The sequence below is a fragment of the Lampetra fluviatilis genome, chromosome 1 (genome assembly GCF_964198595.1).
Source record: "Lampetra fluviatilis chromosome 1, kcLamFluv1.1, whole genome shotgun sequence".
In the NCBI taxonomy this organism is placed as follows: Eukaryota; Metazoa; Chordata; class Hyperoartia; order Petromyzontiformes; family Petromyzontidae; genus Lampetra; species Lampetra fluviatilis.
The window spans coordinates 16,863,982-16,880,216 of NC_136275.1; the positions used below are offsets into that span (position 1 = coordinate 16,863,982).

The 16,235-nt window shown below is 40.3% G+C and overlaps 1 protein-coding gene across 2 annotated transcripts; it reads left to right on the forward strand.

Annotated features, from left to right (window-relative positions):
• The first annotated feature begins 1,393 nt into the window (after positions 1-1,393).
• Positions 1,394-16,168, forward strand: LOC144933120 (coenzyme Q-binding protein COQ10 homolog B, mitochondrial-like). Of its 2 annotated transcripts, XM_078857696.1 has the most exons (7): positions 4,229-4,261; positions 13,188-13,297; positions 13,845-13,951; positions 14,102-14,243; positions 14,519-14,761; positions 15,414-15,522; positions 15,874-16,168. In XM_078857696.1, exons 2-7 carry the CDS (start codon positions 13,220-13,222, stop codon positions 16,026-16,028), a joined length of 834 nt encoding a protein of 277 aa, XP_078713822.1. In that variant the 5' UTR covers positions 4,229-4,261; positions 13,188-13,219; the 3' UTR covers positions 16,029-16,168. The 2 variants fall into 2 exon arrangements, with proteins under 2 accessions (XP_078713814.1, XP_078713822.1); XM_078857688.1 differs by lacking the exons at positions 13,188-13,297; positions 13,845-13,951; positions 14,102-14,243; ... (1 more) ...; positions 15,414-15,522; positions 15,874-16,168 and adding exons at positions 1,394-1,671; positions 3,268-3,453; positions 3,843-4,035; positions 4,512-6,121 and having other exon boundaries at positions 4,160-4,261.
• The last annotated feature ends 67 nt before the right edge of the window (positions 16,169-16,235 follow it).

The following is a 16,235-nucleotide window of genomic DNA, read 5'->3' on the forward strand; positions in this document are numbered from 1 at the left end:
CAGAAGGCCATTTGGGGTTGTGTTAGAATAATTTATTTTTGTATGCGGAGAGACCGATATATGAAGGAGATAATTTAGTTTGCTAAGCGAGCTTGGATCATCGACCTGCGGCGACTCGAAAGAGAAGAGGCGAAAAGGAAATGTGTACTGATAAATATTTCCACATGTATTGCGTAAATGGTACCGCTCGTTTGTCAATACACTGCTAGATGAGGACCTTGCCTGTGCAAGGCCGAGCGACCATTCTTAACCTCGTTGAACAGTACGGGTTTTGTGAAGATAAATACAGTAATCATGAGCCATTTGTCAATCCACTGCTGTATCGGCCATGGAGATTGACCATTCCTAACCACACCAGTCAATGGGGATTGTTGGTGAGAGATGCAAGGCGATAATACCCACGGACAGGACCGATCTAGTTTGAAATGTTACAACTTTCACTCTCGCATACGATGTAAGTTCAGAACAAAGAAGACCACTCGCCAATCCCCTGGCGAACATTCTGCCACCAAATATCCTCAGAGACGTGCAAACTGCAAGTGAGTTTATATTTTTTGCCAACAAAAACCTACACATCAACCAATAACTCAAAAAGTGTTGTCCCTCCCCGCCATCCCATGTCCCCATCTCTATTCTGGGAACGCCGGCGAACATCGTGGAACAAAGCGGACGTCCAGAATAAAACACCTTAATTCAAGAGCCAAATATGGAAACCTTTCTTTTGACGATTCTTCTCGAAGACACCGGTGGTGTTTTACCATTAACCGCATCTGGACATCAAACAGGCCGATACACAACATCTCCTTAATTTATGGAAAATGTAAAAAGCCAAGCCACATTTGTGCGATTGTGGCCATGCAACACAAAGTATCTAATCTGTGCGCTCATTCAACGGAAGGAATACCAAGGAAAATCCCACAAACTCTCTCGATATCCCCCTCGTCCTGCCTGCCAGATCTCGATACTTGCCAATTATCCCCCGAACACATCTCTGACAACCACAACACGCGAAAAAATTAGACACCCCAATAAGATGTACACCACCGCAGAGGGCAATTAATCTAAACCCCAGGTTTGGTGCTTTTTCTGCAATATTTTGCTGTCTTTTCTTAAATTTTCTGTTTGCACATAGTCACTTTAAGATGTTTTCTTGTTCATTTTTTTGTTTGTTGCAGTTGCACCCGATTCAAGAGCCGAATGGCTCACAGGGCAATACCAAACAAATGAAACTTTAAAACTTGAGGTTCGTGGCGTCAACCGGTTCACCAAAAACCAGCCTCCGGGCGTGTTTAAGAGCCACTAGGCTACATATTTGAAGAGTTGTTTCTATGTTAACGCCCTTATTTGAATACGAATGAGAGAGGGGGAGGAAGAGGAGGTGCTTCGTTGCTACCGTCACCGCCGGGCCCTGCGTCATCGAGCTCACATGATCGCCCCCTCCTCCCCACCTCCACACTCGGCCTCCTCCTTCTCCATCAGCTGTTAAGCTCGCCGGCGAGATCGACACCGTGCTGCTTCTTCTTCATCACAATCTGTTGTTATTAACGGCGGTGGTCATCGTCATCGGTTGTTGTTTTTGTTGTGTGTGTGAGATAGCATAGAGATGAGCAAATGGGTCAAAATCGTCCGAGTGGCGTGCGACGTGGGACTGCGACCCCGCGCAGGAATTCGGTGAGGATTGCATCGATTACTCGCTCACTCGTCGGGATTTAATGGGGGAAACTGTGGTGATGGTGGTGTTCGTGTTGGATGTGGGGTGTGTTGGATATGTGTTGGATGGTGTGGCCCATGGTTTGTCGGTGTTGGTGGCGGGTGAGCGTGGTGAGAGTAAGCCCGCGAAGAGATCGTTGGGGGTGGGGAAAAAATGTGACATCGACCGTAGCTCGCATTGTTCACGATCGTATAGTTCATTTATTTTACATAAAATGCTTCGGTGCAAATCGGAAGCTTAACCCGCGATAATCGTCGGTGTACGCGTTTTAAACGATGCTTTTCCGGCCGTGTGCCGTTCTTGCCTTTGTGGCACTTTTTTTTAATTTCCCACTTTGTACGTGGGATTTTCTGTGGAGTGTGCCGAAATAATGTGGTAGATGGCGCCACTTCCCACTGGACCTCCATCCCGGGTGGCCTCTTATATAATAATGGCTTTGGGAGGCTCGTGGAGCCACACTAAAACAAGGCAACGAAGCAGACTATTATAGCAGCAGCCACGTCCAACATTGCCACCACTAACAATACTTGGAGCGGTTGATGGGAATGCATCGAGCGCCTTGGTTTATTGTGATAAACAAATTAAGTTTGAGTTTATTGCTGGGAACATGGCCATAATTAATCCACAGCTGGATGAAGGCCTCCCTATGGTGTCTGCCATCTCTCAGACATGTAATGTAACAAGCCACCCGCAAAAGAGCTGATATTCAGGTCTTCTTGAAAACCATACATTTCATTGTTTTCATTAACATTGAATTATTTTTTAAGTGGAAATTACACATGTACTTGTTCGTATTAACATCGTGAAGAAATGCAAAAATCTAAGTAACTGCTATGCGAAATAACAGCTAGTGTGTTGGCTATAGAAGTATTTGGGGACATCAGGTTTGTTGAGACAAAGCCTTGTCCAGAAGAAAGACGGGGGAGGGGCACGTCTTCATTTATTATTTACTTACCAGGAAATTCTGTGACCTAATGTTGAAAGTTAGCACCACTGTTACATACAAGGCGTGCCACACATACCATTTGCGACAAACCCAACCTCGAAGGCACTGTAGTGAAATATTTTCGATTAACAATGTGAGAACATGTTCTTCATGTCAGGTGGATATATACAGCTTCAATCACTTAACTATCAACGTTTATGTTATGGAAATAGTATTACAGTGGTAGGTTACGCTTTGGTATTATCGTCAGAATTTGACCATAGTTTATGTATTTTATTGTTTTAAATATATTAGTTTCTCAGAATTTATAAGCGACTGAAATTATAATGTAGCTTATAACATAAACCTAAATGCGCCGAATCCAAAAACAATACTTTAGTGAAAACCATTTAATTTGAAATAAAAACTTTTCGTGCTTTGTGGTGGAGGGAAATTCATGACAATTGACTCACCATTTTCAAAAGGCCTTTTTGTGAAGAAACTACTGTATGAGGATCTTCCTATATAGTATGTGGGTTGTGGGGGTTATTTTATCGTATGGTTCTTAACATTTATAAAATGTGTGGAAGGACCGCAGCACTGAAAATCTGTATGAATTTGTGTCTGACAGGTACCTACACTCGTGTGGCATTTTAATGGTGAGCCATCCTGGCCAGGGTTCGCCCTCATTGAGCCCTGTCTTGATGCGCAAAACGAACATTTGTCCGGTGCTGAGCCCCGTCCCCGCACGGACCTTTCTGTCCAAGCTACCTTTTGGTGACAAACGCAAGGACTACGCTGAGAGGCATCTCGTAGGGTAAGGATCTGTGTTTATTTTACTTCATGCACAGTTCCTGGAGGTGGAAAAATTTCGGAGTGAAGCTAGAGTTTAGATTATGTAAATGTTTTGGGGACAATTAAAATTGAGACTCTAAATAAGTATTTTTGGGCACAGCTTAGTTTAGTTGACCCTGTAGGATCTGATATGTCTGGCAATTAATTGTTTGTCCTCTGACTTTATCACTGTTGAAGGCCGCCTGGCTTAAGCTGCATCCAGTTTATTGGCTGTTATGTTACTAAGGGCAAGGTGAGCATGTGGAGGAAAACAGATAACATGTAATCCACTCAAGTATTATATTGTCCATTATATATTTGTTGAGCCCGTGTTTAAACTGATTATATACTTTTGTGTGGGTACACTTGCAGATATTCCAAGGAGCAGATGTATGCAATTGTTTCCAACGTTGAATCCTACCGCGAGTTTGTGCCATGGTGCAAGCGGTCGCGTGTGACGTTCCGACGACCCGGGTTCATGCGTGCAGAGCTCCAGGTGGGCTTTCCACCCCTTGTGGAAAGCTACTCTTCCACTGTGACGCTGGTGGAGCCACATATTGTGCGGGTATGGTCTTGTTTAATTCTTGTTACTAAGACCATGCACAACCACCTCTTTGATGAAGCCAGTATTTGTATTAACATACTCCCCCTGATTTTAACATTTCTCACCACTGTCTCACCATGCTCAGGCCACGTGCACAGATGGAAGACTGTTCAATCATCTGGAGACGGAGTGGCGATTTGGACGTGGAGCACCAGGCCATCCTGAGTCGTGTACAATTGAATTTTCGGTATGTTTATTTGAATCCAATAACTACTACCAAAATGTGGCTTGGCATTGGATACTAGTGGAAAACTGCTAATTTTTTAACGTAAATATTGAATGCATAGTGGTGTATAATACTGTTTTCACACTGTAAAAGATTAATGTTATTATTGGCCATTTTAAATGGCAAAATTTTCTTTCTGCAGAATGGTTTACTGAAGAGGTGTTTCTGGCCCTGTATTCTTAATTAACTTGACTTTTTTTTGTCAATTCAGATCTCCTTTGAGTTCCGCTCATTGCTTCACTCCCAGATGGCCTCGATGTTTTTCGATGAAGTGGTAAAGCAAATGGTGACAGCATTCCTGCGTCGGGCTGCCAAGATGTATGGGCCACAGAGAGGGCTACCATCGGGATTCGTTATGGACTCGGTGCATCAGCCCTGATTGTAGAAGGGTTGGGTGTGAGGACAGTTCCATGATGGCAAAATAGGTCGACTGTGAAGCTGCTGTTTATGACATTAAATATACTTGATGGGTGCAATATAAGCAACGAACTAAGCAAACATTCAACTCTTGTTCCATACCTGTTTTTAGTTTTACAGAAGTCGCCCGACAAACTGTTTTTTTTTCTTTCCCAGAGGCGTTTTTGTTAGAGGTCATCGTTGAGAGAAGTAAAAGTGTACTGTGACATTTTCAATGCATATGCAATTTTAGATTTCTCATTTTAAGGTATCACTGATTTAGGTGTAAAGTCTGCAAAAAGTGACCATTAGTTTATTGTCATGTAACTGGCCTAAATAGAGGGCATTATCTTTTCTAAAGAGTGCTGTCCATAGTTTTACTGTCATGTGATCAGGGATAAACTTATCTTGAATTAAGAATGAAGCTCACAACATTTTCGTTAACTTTAAAAAAAAATGACATCGAATACATTTACCAATGTTGCAGTATTATGACAAAGCATGGTTGAAAAAACATTTGAATATATTCCAATTTTATCAATGCTACACAATGCAGAGTTAAATTTCGTTTTATAAAATATACCTTTTATTTTGTGGATGTTTTTAAAAAGTCCATTGAAGTAAAAACCGGGATAAGGTTTCTGTTTAAACATTTACTTTAATACTTTCAATTCCCATATGTAAATCCTCATTAGCTACTAAGAGTCGTTAATTCTGCCATATGACTGCATGGCAGATGGAGTTTAATAACACAGTATTTTAACTTTCCCGTGTTGTGGCCAGTTTTGGTCAGACCGGTCCAATTTAGATAAAAAAAGCCAAATGTTGAGCTTTTAAAAAGGGATGTTATTTCTAGTATCTTCGGGTGATAGTATTTTTTGCATGAATGTGTGACGTGAAATTAAGCTGATAAAAAGAAACTCCAATGCCATCTGATGTTCATCTGAAATGTTGGCATGAATGGTGCTGCTAGCAATTGCATACAATCTTAAAACCTGTTTGTGTTATCTCATGATTGGGAAAAGGTCGTTCATCCTTTTTAAATAGGTCATTGGCAGTTTTAGTTTTTATATTTATTAGTTTTTATTTAACAACGGTTAATGTGCCTTTTTGTAAAATGCAACAATGTGCAAGTATTTATTTGTTAATTTATACTGCTGGTAGTTGCTAACCAGTTATGTAAACCGCTGGTATCCAGTGTTTACGTTTTCATTTTCCCATAGATGTTGCACACTACAGGGTTATGTTGTTTAGAAGCAGTATATGTTCTGTTAATATGGCACATTGCGTTTTTCCCTTTCATTTTTGTGGTGATTAAAAAAAAACATTTTAAATAAAAATTGTAAATAAAAGATTTTTTAACAAAACTGTGTTCTTGATATACTTCAAATTGTATTGTGTAGCAAGAGGCACCTGATACTCAACATGTGAACTCCCCGATGGAATACTGACTATTAAACATTTTTTGGTGATGCTGTGTTAGCAGTGGTGCACGGTTAACACAAAAATAACATACTTAAATAACTGCCTTAAAAGGGAAAAATGTAATAGGCAATCCATAAGAGGTTTTTGGGTTGGCGTAAATATAAATGTGTCGTTAAACCTGCCACCACCCGACAGCCAATTCGTAAGGTTTGTCACATGCCAATTTGTTTGGCACACCGGTATGTTGGAGAGTAAAACCCACAACATTTACAATTACAGTACCTACTATAATCACCCAGAAATATAATTGGACCTCCTTTGCCACTACCAAAATATAATAATAGGGTTTTCCCCCTTTTTTCTGGCAACAAAACTGAAACCTTTTTTACAATGATTCACGTCTGCATTAACCACAATACTTGCAGTCGAAATGCAAACAAAAAACTGATAATATATGCATTGTCCTTAAAACTGATTGGTCCACACCAGAGACAGCTTTCTTTTGAGCCTCGTCTCAATTGGTGCTAGACCAGATGGCGCCGTTTGGCGTCTTTTGTAAGCACAAAGGCACAATCCACTTAATGCGTTCATGGGCATAATTTACTATATTCTACGTACTGTATGTGTAATCATGTCTATCCCTCAAACTGCATTATCTTAGCCTGCCATTGCAGTGGGATTTGGCATTCCAAGATCCCCAAAAGCTCCCAAAGGCGTTCCAGTTTCTATGTTGACACAAGTCCAAATGGACAGAAGCTTAAAGTATTTGTTCCAAGCCTCTACAAATAGAACCGCAAACATGGAATGTCACACGAGTGACTACATCTCACGAAACGATTATTTCGTCACCTTTAAGTACAGTTTGAAAAGTATGCTCGAGTGAGGATCTTTTAATAAAAAAAAGTTTAAATTGATCTTCTGAAGGGATTTCAGATATAAACCCTAAATATTACATGTAGATTGGAATCGCTTCCAGCAAAAGCTTTGGCTTGGGTATCACGTATGCGAAAAATAAACACCAGACTGCTTAATCACTGACACTGCACTTTACAATTATAATTGTTAAACCTACATTAGTGTGAATGTACTGTACTTATTTCAGGCTCGCCAATTGTATACCATTAAACTAGTTAAATTATTTAGTCGTGGTGCACAAACACAATTGAACAAAAATATATTCGTCAATGTTTTTTTCAACTAATTGTCTTGCTCTATAACTCAACACGAGAATGCGGCTGGATGAGCCAGGGGTCACCAGGGGGACGCGGCAGTGATTGATTGCACTCCCTTAATGCTACATTCTCACAAATAGACTGATTTCGTAGCTATAGAGTATAGACTGTAACACCAAAAAGCTAATTTCTGTGAAATTTCCCAAACGGTTCGATCAAAACTGATACAATGGAAACTATACAATTATGTATTGTTCAAAAGTTATTCGCAGCAAACAATGACCCAGTTAGTTCCGACCAAGACTGGTGCCTGGTTGGGGGTTAATTTTTGTAATAATTGACCACCGTTTCTAAATATCACGCGTGCACACCACTTTGTCATCCTACGAAGAAGAAATCAAAGACAAAGCTTAAAGAATTTTAAATCAAAAGTATAACCAATTACAAATTAGGCAATTAATCACCTTTTTTTAGAACTAGATTACTAAGTGGCATTGTCTATTGTACAATGCCACTTCGTACACAATCTGAAACGGTACCACATTTAACCAACACAATGACTGCAGCTTAAACGGAAGGAATTTAAACTGCGAGTAGTCAGCTATCGACACTGAGAACAATAGTCTCAGACATCTTTTTATAAGCAACACAGGTGACAATTGCTTTGCAAGCACCACAAACAGATTAATTCGAAGACAGCTTAAATCAGAGCTAATGGCAGAAAATCATAAGTTAGGCAATCGCAATTTTAAAACGGGATTACTCCGTTACACTGTCTTGTGAAATAGATGTACAGGATTTGAATCGGTTTCACATTTTACCAGCAACTGCAGCTTAAACAGAATTAAGAGTTAGTTTGTGGAGTGGATAGCTATGGGCACTTTGGACAGTAGCCATATCAGGAAAGTGCCAAACATTACTGCAGCACAATTACACAAATCGCATACAGTGTGTTTATTTTTTTAAAGGGAACATACAAAAAGCACACACAATAATCACAATATTTTATTTCTTACAGTGAAATGCTGCCGTGGAAAAAAATCTTCCAAAGACAGATTCAATAATCACAACAATTAAACAAATTCACAGTGGCACAGCGAAATTTAAGCTCACACTTAACACAGCCAAGTGTCATTACTGTCTCAGTTGTGGGCGTTACACTTTTACATTCTATTTAAATTTGCATCTTAATCAATGTCTTCACAACCGCATTGCTATGCAAATGAAACGTCTCAGCAGGAACGTTAAGACTGTAAAGGGAATAATGTTTTCTTCTCTTGAGCTTGCGGGAGCATGTGGCCCACATGACTTGTTGAACCAGCCCGACCCACCACAGTCGTTCCCGCATTCTAAACTACGGTACACACCACTGATCCCATTTATTCATAAGCTGAACTGGCAGGAACTAGCGGTGCCCTTTGTGGTCATTGTGGTGAGGTTTGCAAAGCTACACAATGAAATAACGGGAGGGAACTCAACAGTTGGCAGATCACCAGGCACTATTTAACCGATTTCCCACCCACACGCATGGCAAATTACGTACACCATTCTAGTGAAGGATAAGTATTATGTTTTCAATACAGCATTGTCCTCCATTAAGTAGAAATGTTTGCTATGAAATATAAACTTAGATCCTCAAACAAAACATACAATCCCAAGCCGTGGATTTAATGATAAACACGACCAGAGCAGAGGACGTCACTATTAATTGCCACTCTTGGAAACAATTCAAAGAAAAGTATCCATCGACATTTCTAAGATGTTTTTTTAAAATTATAGCATACTTAAAACAATTAATATACATCACTCACGCAGAGTAATGTTTACTACGTGAAGTGATGGGCACATTTTAAAATGTTGCGTTGCATTGTCCAAAGAAAGGGACGTTGTCTGAGAGAGCCACTTCATGAACAAGGTTTAGTCTATACTCTTTGGTTTTTTCGGTAAAGTCACGTAGGTTAAAAAAGAAAACAAATAAATTAAATCACAACGTTTCGGAGGCAACACAAGCCTCCGTCTTCAGGTTTTATAAGTGTTGCCTCCGAAACGTCGTGATTTAATTTATTTCTTTTCTTTTTTAACCTACGTGACTTTACCGAAAAAACCAAAGAGTATGGATCCTTGCGGTCACGAAAGCTTCAAATCTAGAAGGTTTAGTCTACCACAGGGCCTTGTTGTTGCACCCAAGGTGTACAAGCAGCATGGGGATGCCACAATACGTCTTTTTAGATTATCGTCATTGCATTTACCGTTCGGTTTCCTATTAAGGAAAAGTAGCTTAAAGCGAATTCTTCATCACCATTATAGTACAGTACAGTAGTACATATTTGCAAAAAAAAAGTTGCGATTTGAGATAACATTTTAAGGACAAGGTAGAACGTACACTTTGTCCTTAAAATATCTAAAATCGCAAAAAAGTTAGCAAATGTGTAATACTGTAAATATGTATAACTGTAATGGCTAAAATAACATGATGAATACATGCTTATTTGAGTCGTCATAGCTCAGAAAATAAATTAACAAATTCTATGCCATTTAAAAACATCCCATGTGGTTAATGTTTGCACGCGACCTCAAACATAAACATTTGGGATACGTATATAAACACGTAATGTTGAAAAAATAATCAGTCTAGTTCCAAATGTACAAAGATTTATCGGTTCACACGACCTTTGTCAAAACTATGCGTCACTCAAAAAATAAGTAAATAAAAAAAGTTTTTTGTAGTGGACACAAACAAACACATCAGCTCACCAAATGTTGCATTACAGGCAAATAATTGCAGGGCATTAATGTTACGTGGACCCCGGTCCAGTTTGTCCCGTGCCATGTTTGGGCAGCAATTATGCAGCCATCCCTCTTTGGCAAGCAAAGGAGTGGGCGCTTCTAGAGATACATGCCTAACGGGCTGCAATATAAAACGCCTCCAAACGATATCACATGCTCACAGGCACTAGGGGCCGTCCATAAATGACGTCACGCGATTTTGGACGATTTTTGACCTCCCCCCCCTTCGTCACACGGCGTCACAAAAAGTCAGAACCTCCCTCAAATATGACGTCACAAAGGTCTGCCGCCCCCCCCCCAAAAAAAATAAAACATGGTTCAAATCGCTTTAAACTATTGTCATTGTAGTGAGCATTTAATGTGGCGCTGCACTCTGATGTTGTAGGCTTGCCATGACGTAAGGGACCGCGGTGATTTACAGGCAACGTTAGTTGAGCGTGGACAATTAGAGCCGTAAAAAATATTGTTTAAAAATAGTTTTTTTATTTGTAATGATAGAATATAGTGTTATCATCAGTATGTCATAGCTATACAAAGTTTGCAGTCGATACAACATTGGGAATACGGTTGAAATTGAGTTACAAGATTTTTGGATACGACAACACATATAGTAAGTTAAATAAAAGCGTGTAAAAAGTAAAAAAAGATATGTTTTGGATTTTGTTTACGATAGAATATCGTGTTGTCATCAGTATGACATACCTATACGAAGTTTGCAGTAGATAGCACATTGGGATGTGTGTAAAAATTTAGTTACAAGATTTCTTTTTTGAGGATACACCAAACGAAGTGAGTTAAAATAAAAGCGTTTAATAATAAAAAAATAAAAATGTTACTTGGGTATACTTTTAGAAGACACACCCTGTGGTTCACGCACTGCAAGCGATAAACCCGGCCATCTGAGTTTGATTCCCAACCACGGTCAACATCATCAGTGGCGAGTGGTGACATCTGTGAACTGCTACTGGCACTTTCTCTGTAAACTTGCATTGACCAATATGGTAAAGTATTAACACGTAGGCTTTCGCGACCAATAGTATTCATAATCAACGTTTTTGGGTTTAGATCGCGTTATTTATAAATGTGTCGTAACCCTCCACCACCTGACACTAATCTAGTATATAATTACAATAACCCCCCCCCCCCTCAAATCGTTGCACCTGATGAGTTAATTAGTTAATGATGACGTCACCCTGCTGCTGCTCTATATAACAGTCCCTCCAGAAAAACGCGGAGTTTTTTGGTGATTGTTGCGGGCAAAAATCGTTGATTATGCGGCACGTTTTCTTAAAAAATGCGATGGAATATGCGGGATATTTATGCAATTTTATGCGATTAAATTGCGGGAACTTGTAAAAATTGCGGGAACTTGCAAAAATTGCGGGAACTTGCAAAAACTGCGGTTTGATGAAAAAGAGAAAAACAAGTGATTCCCCCAACACCCTATTCACTAGGCTACTACTTTAATGTAAAGAGTCATTTCTTATTACTTCCTATGATAAGCAAGCATACTACATCACAGAAAGTGCTGGGAATATTTAAGTTCTCATCTTGTTTTATTTCAGACATTAACAAACAGATGGCTCAAACTTACAAAACATTGAGTCGAACAAGTTCTGTAGCTTTACAAAATGAATATGCTACAACTTCTGTAAAAATGAATAAATAAAATATTAAAAAATAAAATGTGTGCTTCCTGTTTTACAGAGGTAGCTATGCAAAATAATTTGCCCCCACTGTCATGTAACACACTGGGGAACTGCTTTGCGCGGTCTTTTGCGCTTATGTTTGTTGGCAAATGAGAAAGATTTGCGGGCTTCATCATGGTTTCATTGGCATCGCGGGGTTTGCAGCTTTTCAATGATGTCGCGTAATGAGTGACGTCACTTCATAACGTTCCCATGGCAACAGGGGAAATGGCTGCGCTTGTGTGAAGTAAACGCAACATTTTTCAACTTTCTGCTAAGATATATGTGACTTTTTGCAACGAAAATGCGGGGATTATGAAATCATGCAAGCCCGCATATTTTGCGCGCGGAAATCTGCAAGTTTTGCGGCGAAAGTGCGGCGTATTTGAAAAAACGCGCCCCCCGCATAAATATGCGGACTTTGGCTGATTTTGCGTGAAATCTTGCGATCGCATAATCGCGTTTTTCTGGAGGGACTGATATAAGAACGGGATACAGAGCCGAGCCTCACCATTCTGGCGAATTGCCCGATGATGCTGGATGCAATTACCAGCAAAACGTCGTACTGAAATTGTAAGTGTTGTGGTTTCACGCTTCAACACACCGGTGGGCTAAAGCAGTGAACTATTTGTCTTTTGTCAACGTGACACTTTATTACTGATTGGCCGTGTCGGGTGGTGGAGGGTTACGACACATTTATAAATAACGCGATCTAAACCCAAAAACGTTGATTATGAATGGTAAAGTATTGTCAAAAGAGTCCCGATGACCGTCATCGCATTGGGAAGTGTTGACTTCAACCCACACTGGTTGGACAAAGAGGAATACATTGTTGGCTATTATCTAATAATCATTTACAACTCTAGCAGACACGTACGTGCAAAAAAGAATACGACATTTGTAACAGATACAGGGGAATGTACATTCGCTGAAAGTTTACACAACGTTTGGGATGAGTGACCTTCGGTACCACTAAACCCCGTGCTTTGTTCGCTATTCAAGGATTTCCGGATAGGCATCAGATTAGAGAAGGGCGGAGAGAGAAAATACCGTTTCCAATTGAAACAAAGGAATGTGGAGCAAATGGGTTGAGTTCTTGTCCATGAATGGTGACAGTTGTCTAATGATGTGCAGTCTGCTACACATTTTTGACTCGCACCAACTACTACCGACTGAGTAAACAAAGGCTGAAGTGAAATAAAACTACGACACTGTCGCCACCTGGACTCTGAACTATGTGGCACACCAAATAGAAATGAGACGCAGATGTCACTGTTTGCACATTTGGACTTTATATCCCTTGCCACTCAGGCAAAGAGAACAGAAATCAAGTTTGTTGTCCTCATCGGTTCTGACGGGTTCCTAACAACGCTGTTAATAGATGCGTTGCTTTGGTTGTTGTCGAAATTTAACCACCAGATTGAACCCAGCCAGTAGCTGCGTGTGCACAGATGGCAGCAGCTGCAGCACCATTGGGTGGAGTTCAAACACACAGCGTGGACCCCCGCCTTGAAGACTGTCCTCGTGAGGTGAGGTTTGCCAGAGGCTTTGGGCAAGTGCTGTTTAAGTGCTGTTTCACCTGAATGGGCTCAAGGTACACACAAAGCCGGGACGTAATACCGGGGTGGATGTTGTCAGACAGCACTAATGACGATGAGAGTAGCACTGCAAGGTGAGGGTAGACGAGCCCAGTCCCAAATTCGGCTCCTCTTGTTTGCCCGGGGTTAGTGATGACCTGCTATAAACAGGTACTCAGTTTGGGCTCCAAATGAACATGAAATACATGAAGCATATATATGAATTTGAAGGAATTTATGCTTAGTCTTTCCAAGTTTTTTTTTTATGAACTGTTATAGCTGTTATTTGTTTTTCTTTTATCTTGTGGAAAATATTCAGTAACTGTAAATATGGTTGTTAAAACTGTGACCCTAAATTGGATATTTGAGAACATAATAGGCAAGAAACCTTTTACACTTGAAACCATTGAATACGTGGTCTGGGATCTATAAAGTGTTTTTATAATTGTGTGTCTGCATCTGAAAAACAAGCATTGTTCCTGTCTCGACCCTCTCCTAGACGGTATCCAGAGCCACTGTAGTGGAAATGTGGGATGAATCATCAACGGTAAAAGGCCTCAAGCTGAGAATCCACAACCAACAATTCACCTTCAAAGCAGGCCAGTGGTGTGTAAGCAAACAACAAATAAGCTCCTACAGCAGCTACAACACAAAATAATACTGCTTTGTATTTGCGTTGTGAGGTTTTTAAATATACTGAGTAAAATAAATTCCATCAAATGTTTTGTGGCTTTGTGTATTTGTAACTGCTGCCAGGGTGGACTTCTATGCCCCTGGCATAGCTGAGATGACAGGGTTTTCCTTCTGCTCAAATCCTGAGCAACTGGAGAGCAAAGGTGTCATCGAGTTGGCAGTCAAGGATGGCGTGGATAATCCAGCACATTGGGTGCATACACAGGTATTGTACACACACACACGCACATGGAAACACGTGCTCACTGAACATACACAAGCATGCAGCACACAATTAACATTGCTCAGTCAAGCAGTGGTACAAAAAGGAAAACATGCAATTGTTATCCGTAGATAATTATTGAATATTTAATTTACAAACTGTATAATTGTTTACATATGTATAGCAGTATATCAGTATACTGCAATGGTGGTGACTCAAAGTCACACATTTGCAGTATGGCAATGTGACTTATTCAAACATAATTCTTTAATTCACAGTGCAAAGTTGGGGTGGAAGTGACAGTTCGAGTTGGTGGGGATTTCTATTTTGATCCCCGGCCATCCGACCCTCCTGTCAATTTGCTGCTGGTGGCAGGAGGTGTGGGGATCAACCCATTACGCTCCATTCTGATGCACTGTGTGCACCTCATGAGGCAGCGGGTCCTCACTCAAGCTGGATGCCAGTTGGGGAAGATCCATCTGATCTTCACTGCAAGGACGATCAGCGAGCTGATATTCAAGGTAATACATGAGCACATTTCACTCATAATGGCATGAAATTCAGTTAGACCTGTATTTAAAACCAATTGATATTCCATTCATATGAGTAAACACAGAAGTCCATCTGTATACATGTTGTACATTCGAGTAATACTTTCAGAAATTACAGCTACAAAGTTACACTGCAAGCAGCCGTCCTCACCTGAGGACGGCTGCTTGCGTTGTGGCCGAAACGTCGTGAGAATTATTTTATTGTGTTTTATTTGTATTATTTTATTACTTCCCTTCTACGTGACTTTACCGAAAGAACCAAGAAGATGAATCCCTGCAGTCACGAAAGCTTTAAATCGAAATTTTACACTGTAGTTGTGAGGTAACCACTTATTACAAGGTACAGTATATCTTTTTAACATATTTTTTTCTTCAAACTAGCAATTAACATGTGTTATACAATTATAACATTTGATCATAAGTCTCCCAAACGTTTGCTGGGATGCTGTGGCTTTTCTGAGACAACTGCATCAAGGCTCCTCTGGGTCAATGTCTAAAATAAATCTTAACACATTAACGATAGCAGTGATGATAAATGTATAAGTACCTAAGAACACTGATTAATGTTGCCAATGGTGGATGCATGTGACCCTGAGCACTGTTTCGTATTAATTCAATGCAGAACTGGCTGCTGTCCTTGGTGCAAGAGTTCCCAGGGAAAATGTCCCTCCGGTTCCACATCACGCGGTGCAAGTCCCCAGTAACGGAGGACCTGAAGCCCTATACTACAGGCACAGACAACGCCTGCATACATCACATTTACGATCAAGTATTTTAATGCTTCATATATGGCCTCAAAGTAATGTGAAATCCAAAAGCACTGTTCTGGCTTAAGACCCATAAAGCACTTGATAAATTCATTATTTTCGTACGCCATCGTCATTACACTGCTGGATAAAGGCTCCACCAAGCCACCACCAATACTCATGAACTTACGATGTGACAATCCTCTCATCTGCATACGAGCTCTATGCATTTGAAATACATTTAATTCCTTAAGTGTAATCAACAAACACTGGTTTCTAATGGGATTCCTTTGAGAGCTGGACTAATGGTTATGCGCGTCTGCCCCTCCCAAACAGTGGGGAGGATCACTGGACAAGACCTGCTGCAGGCATCGCAAGGTAGCCCACACTGCTTTGTCTGCGGCCCCTCATCCATGTACGACTTTGTGACGGACGTACTGGGAGGTGCAGGGATTCCCAAGGATAACGTCTTTTATGAAAAGTGGCAGTAGTGGAGGCACCCAAAGAGCTGCTTGAAAAAATACGTGCAAAATGAATTCCACGTCTTTGTTTATAATCTTTTCATTTACATTACTTTAATGGTTTCATAAGATCGTTAATATTGTAAAATGTATTACTCCTGCTTATAAGATGAGAGATCAATCAGAATTAGTGTCTCTTGTAAATGCAAAGCATCTTGCCAGTAAATATTTTGTGAT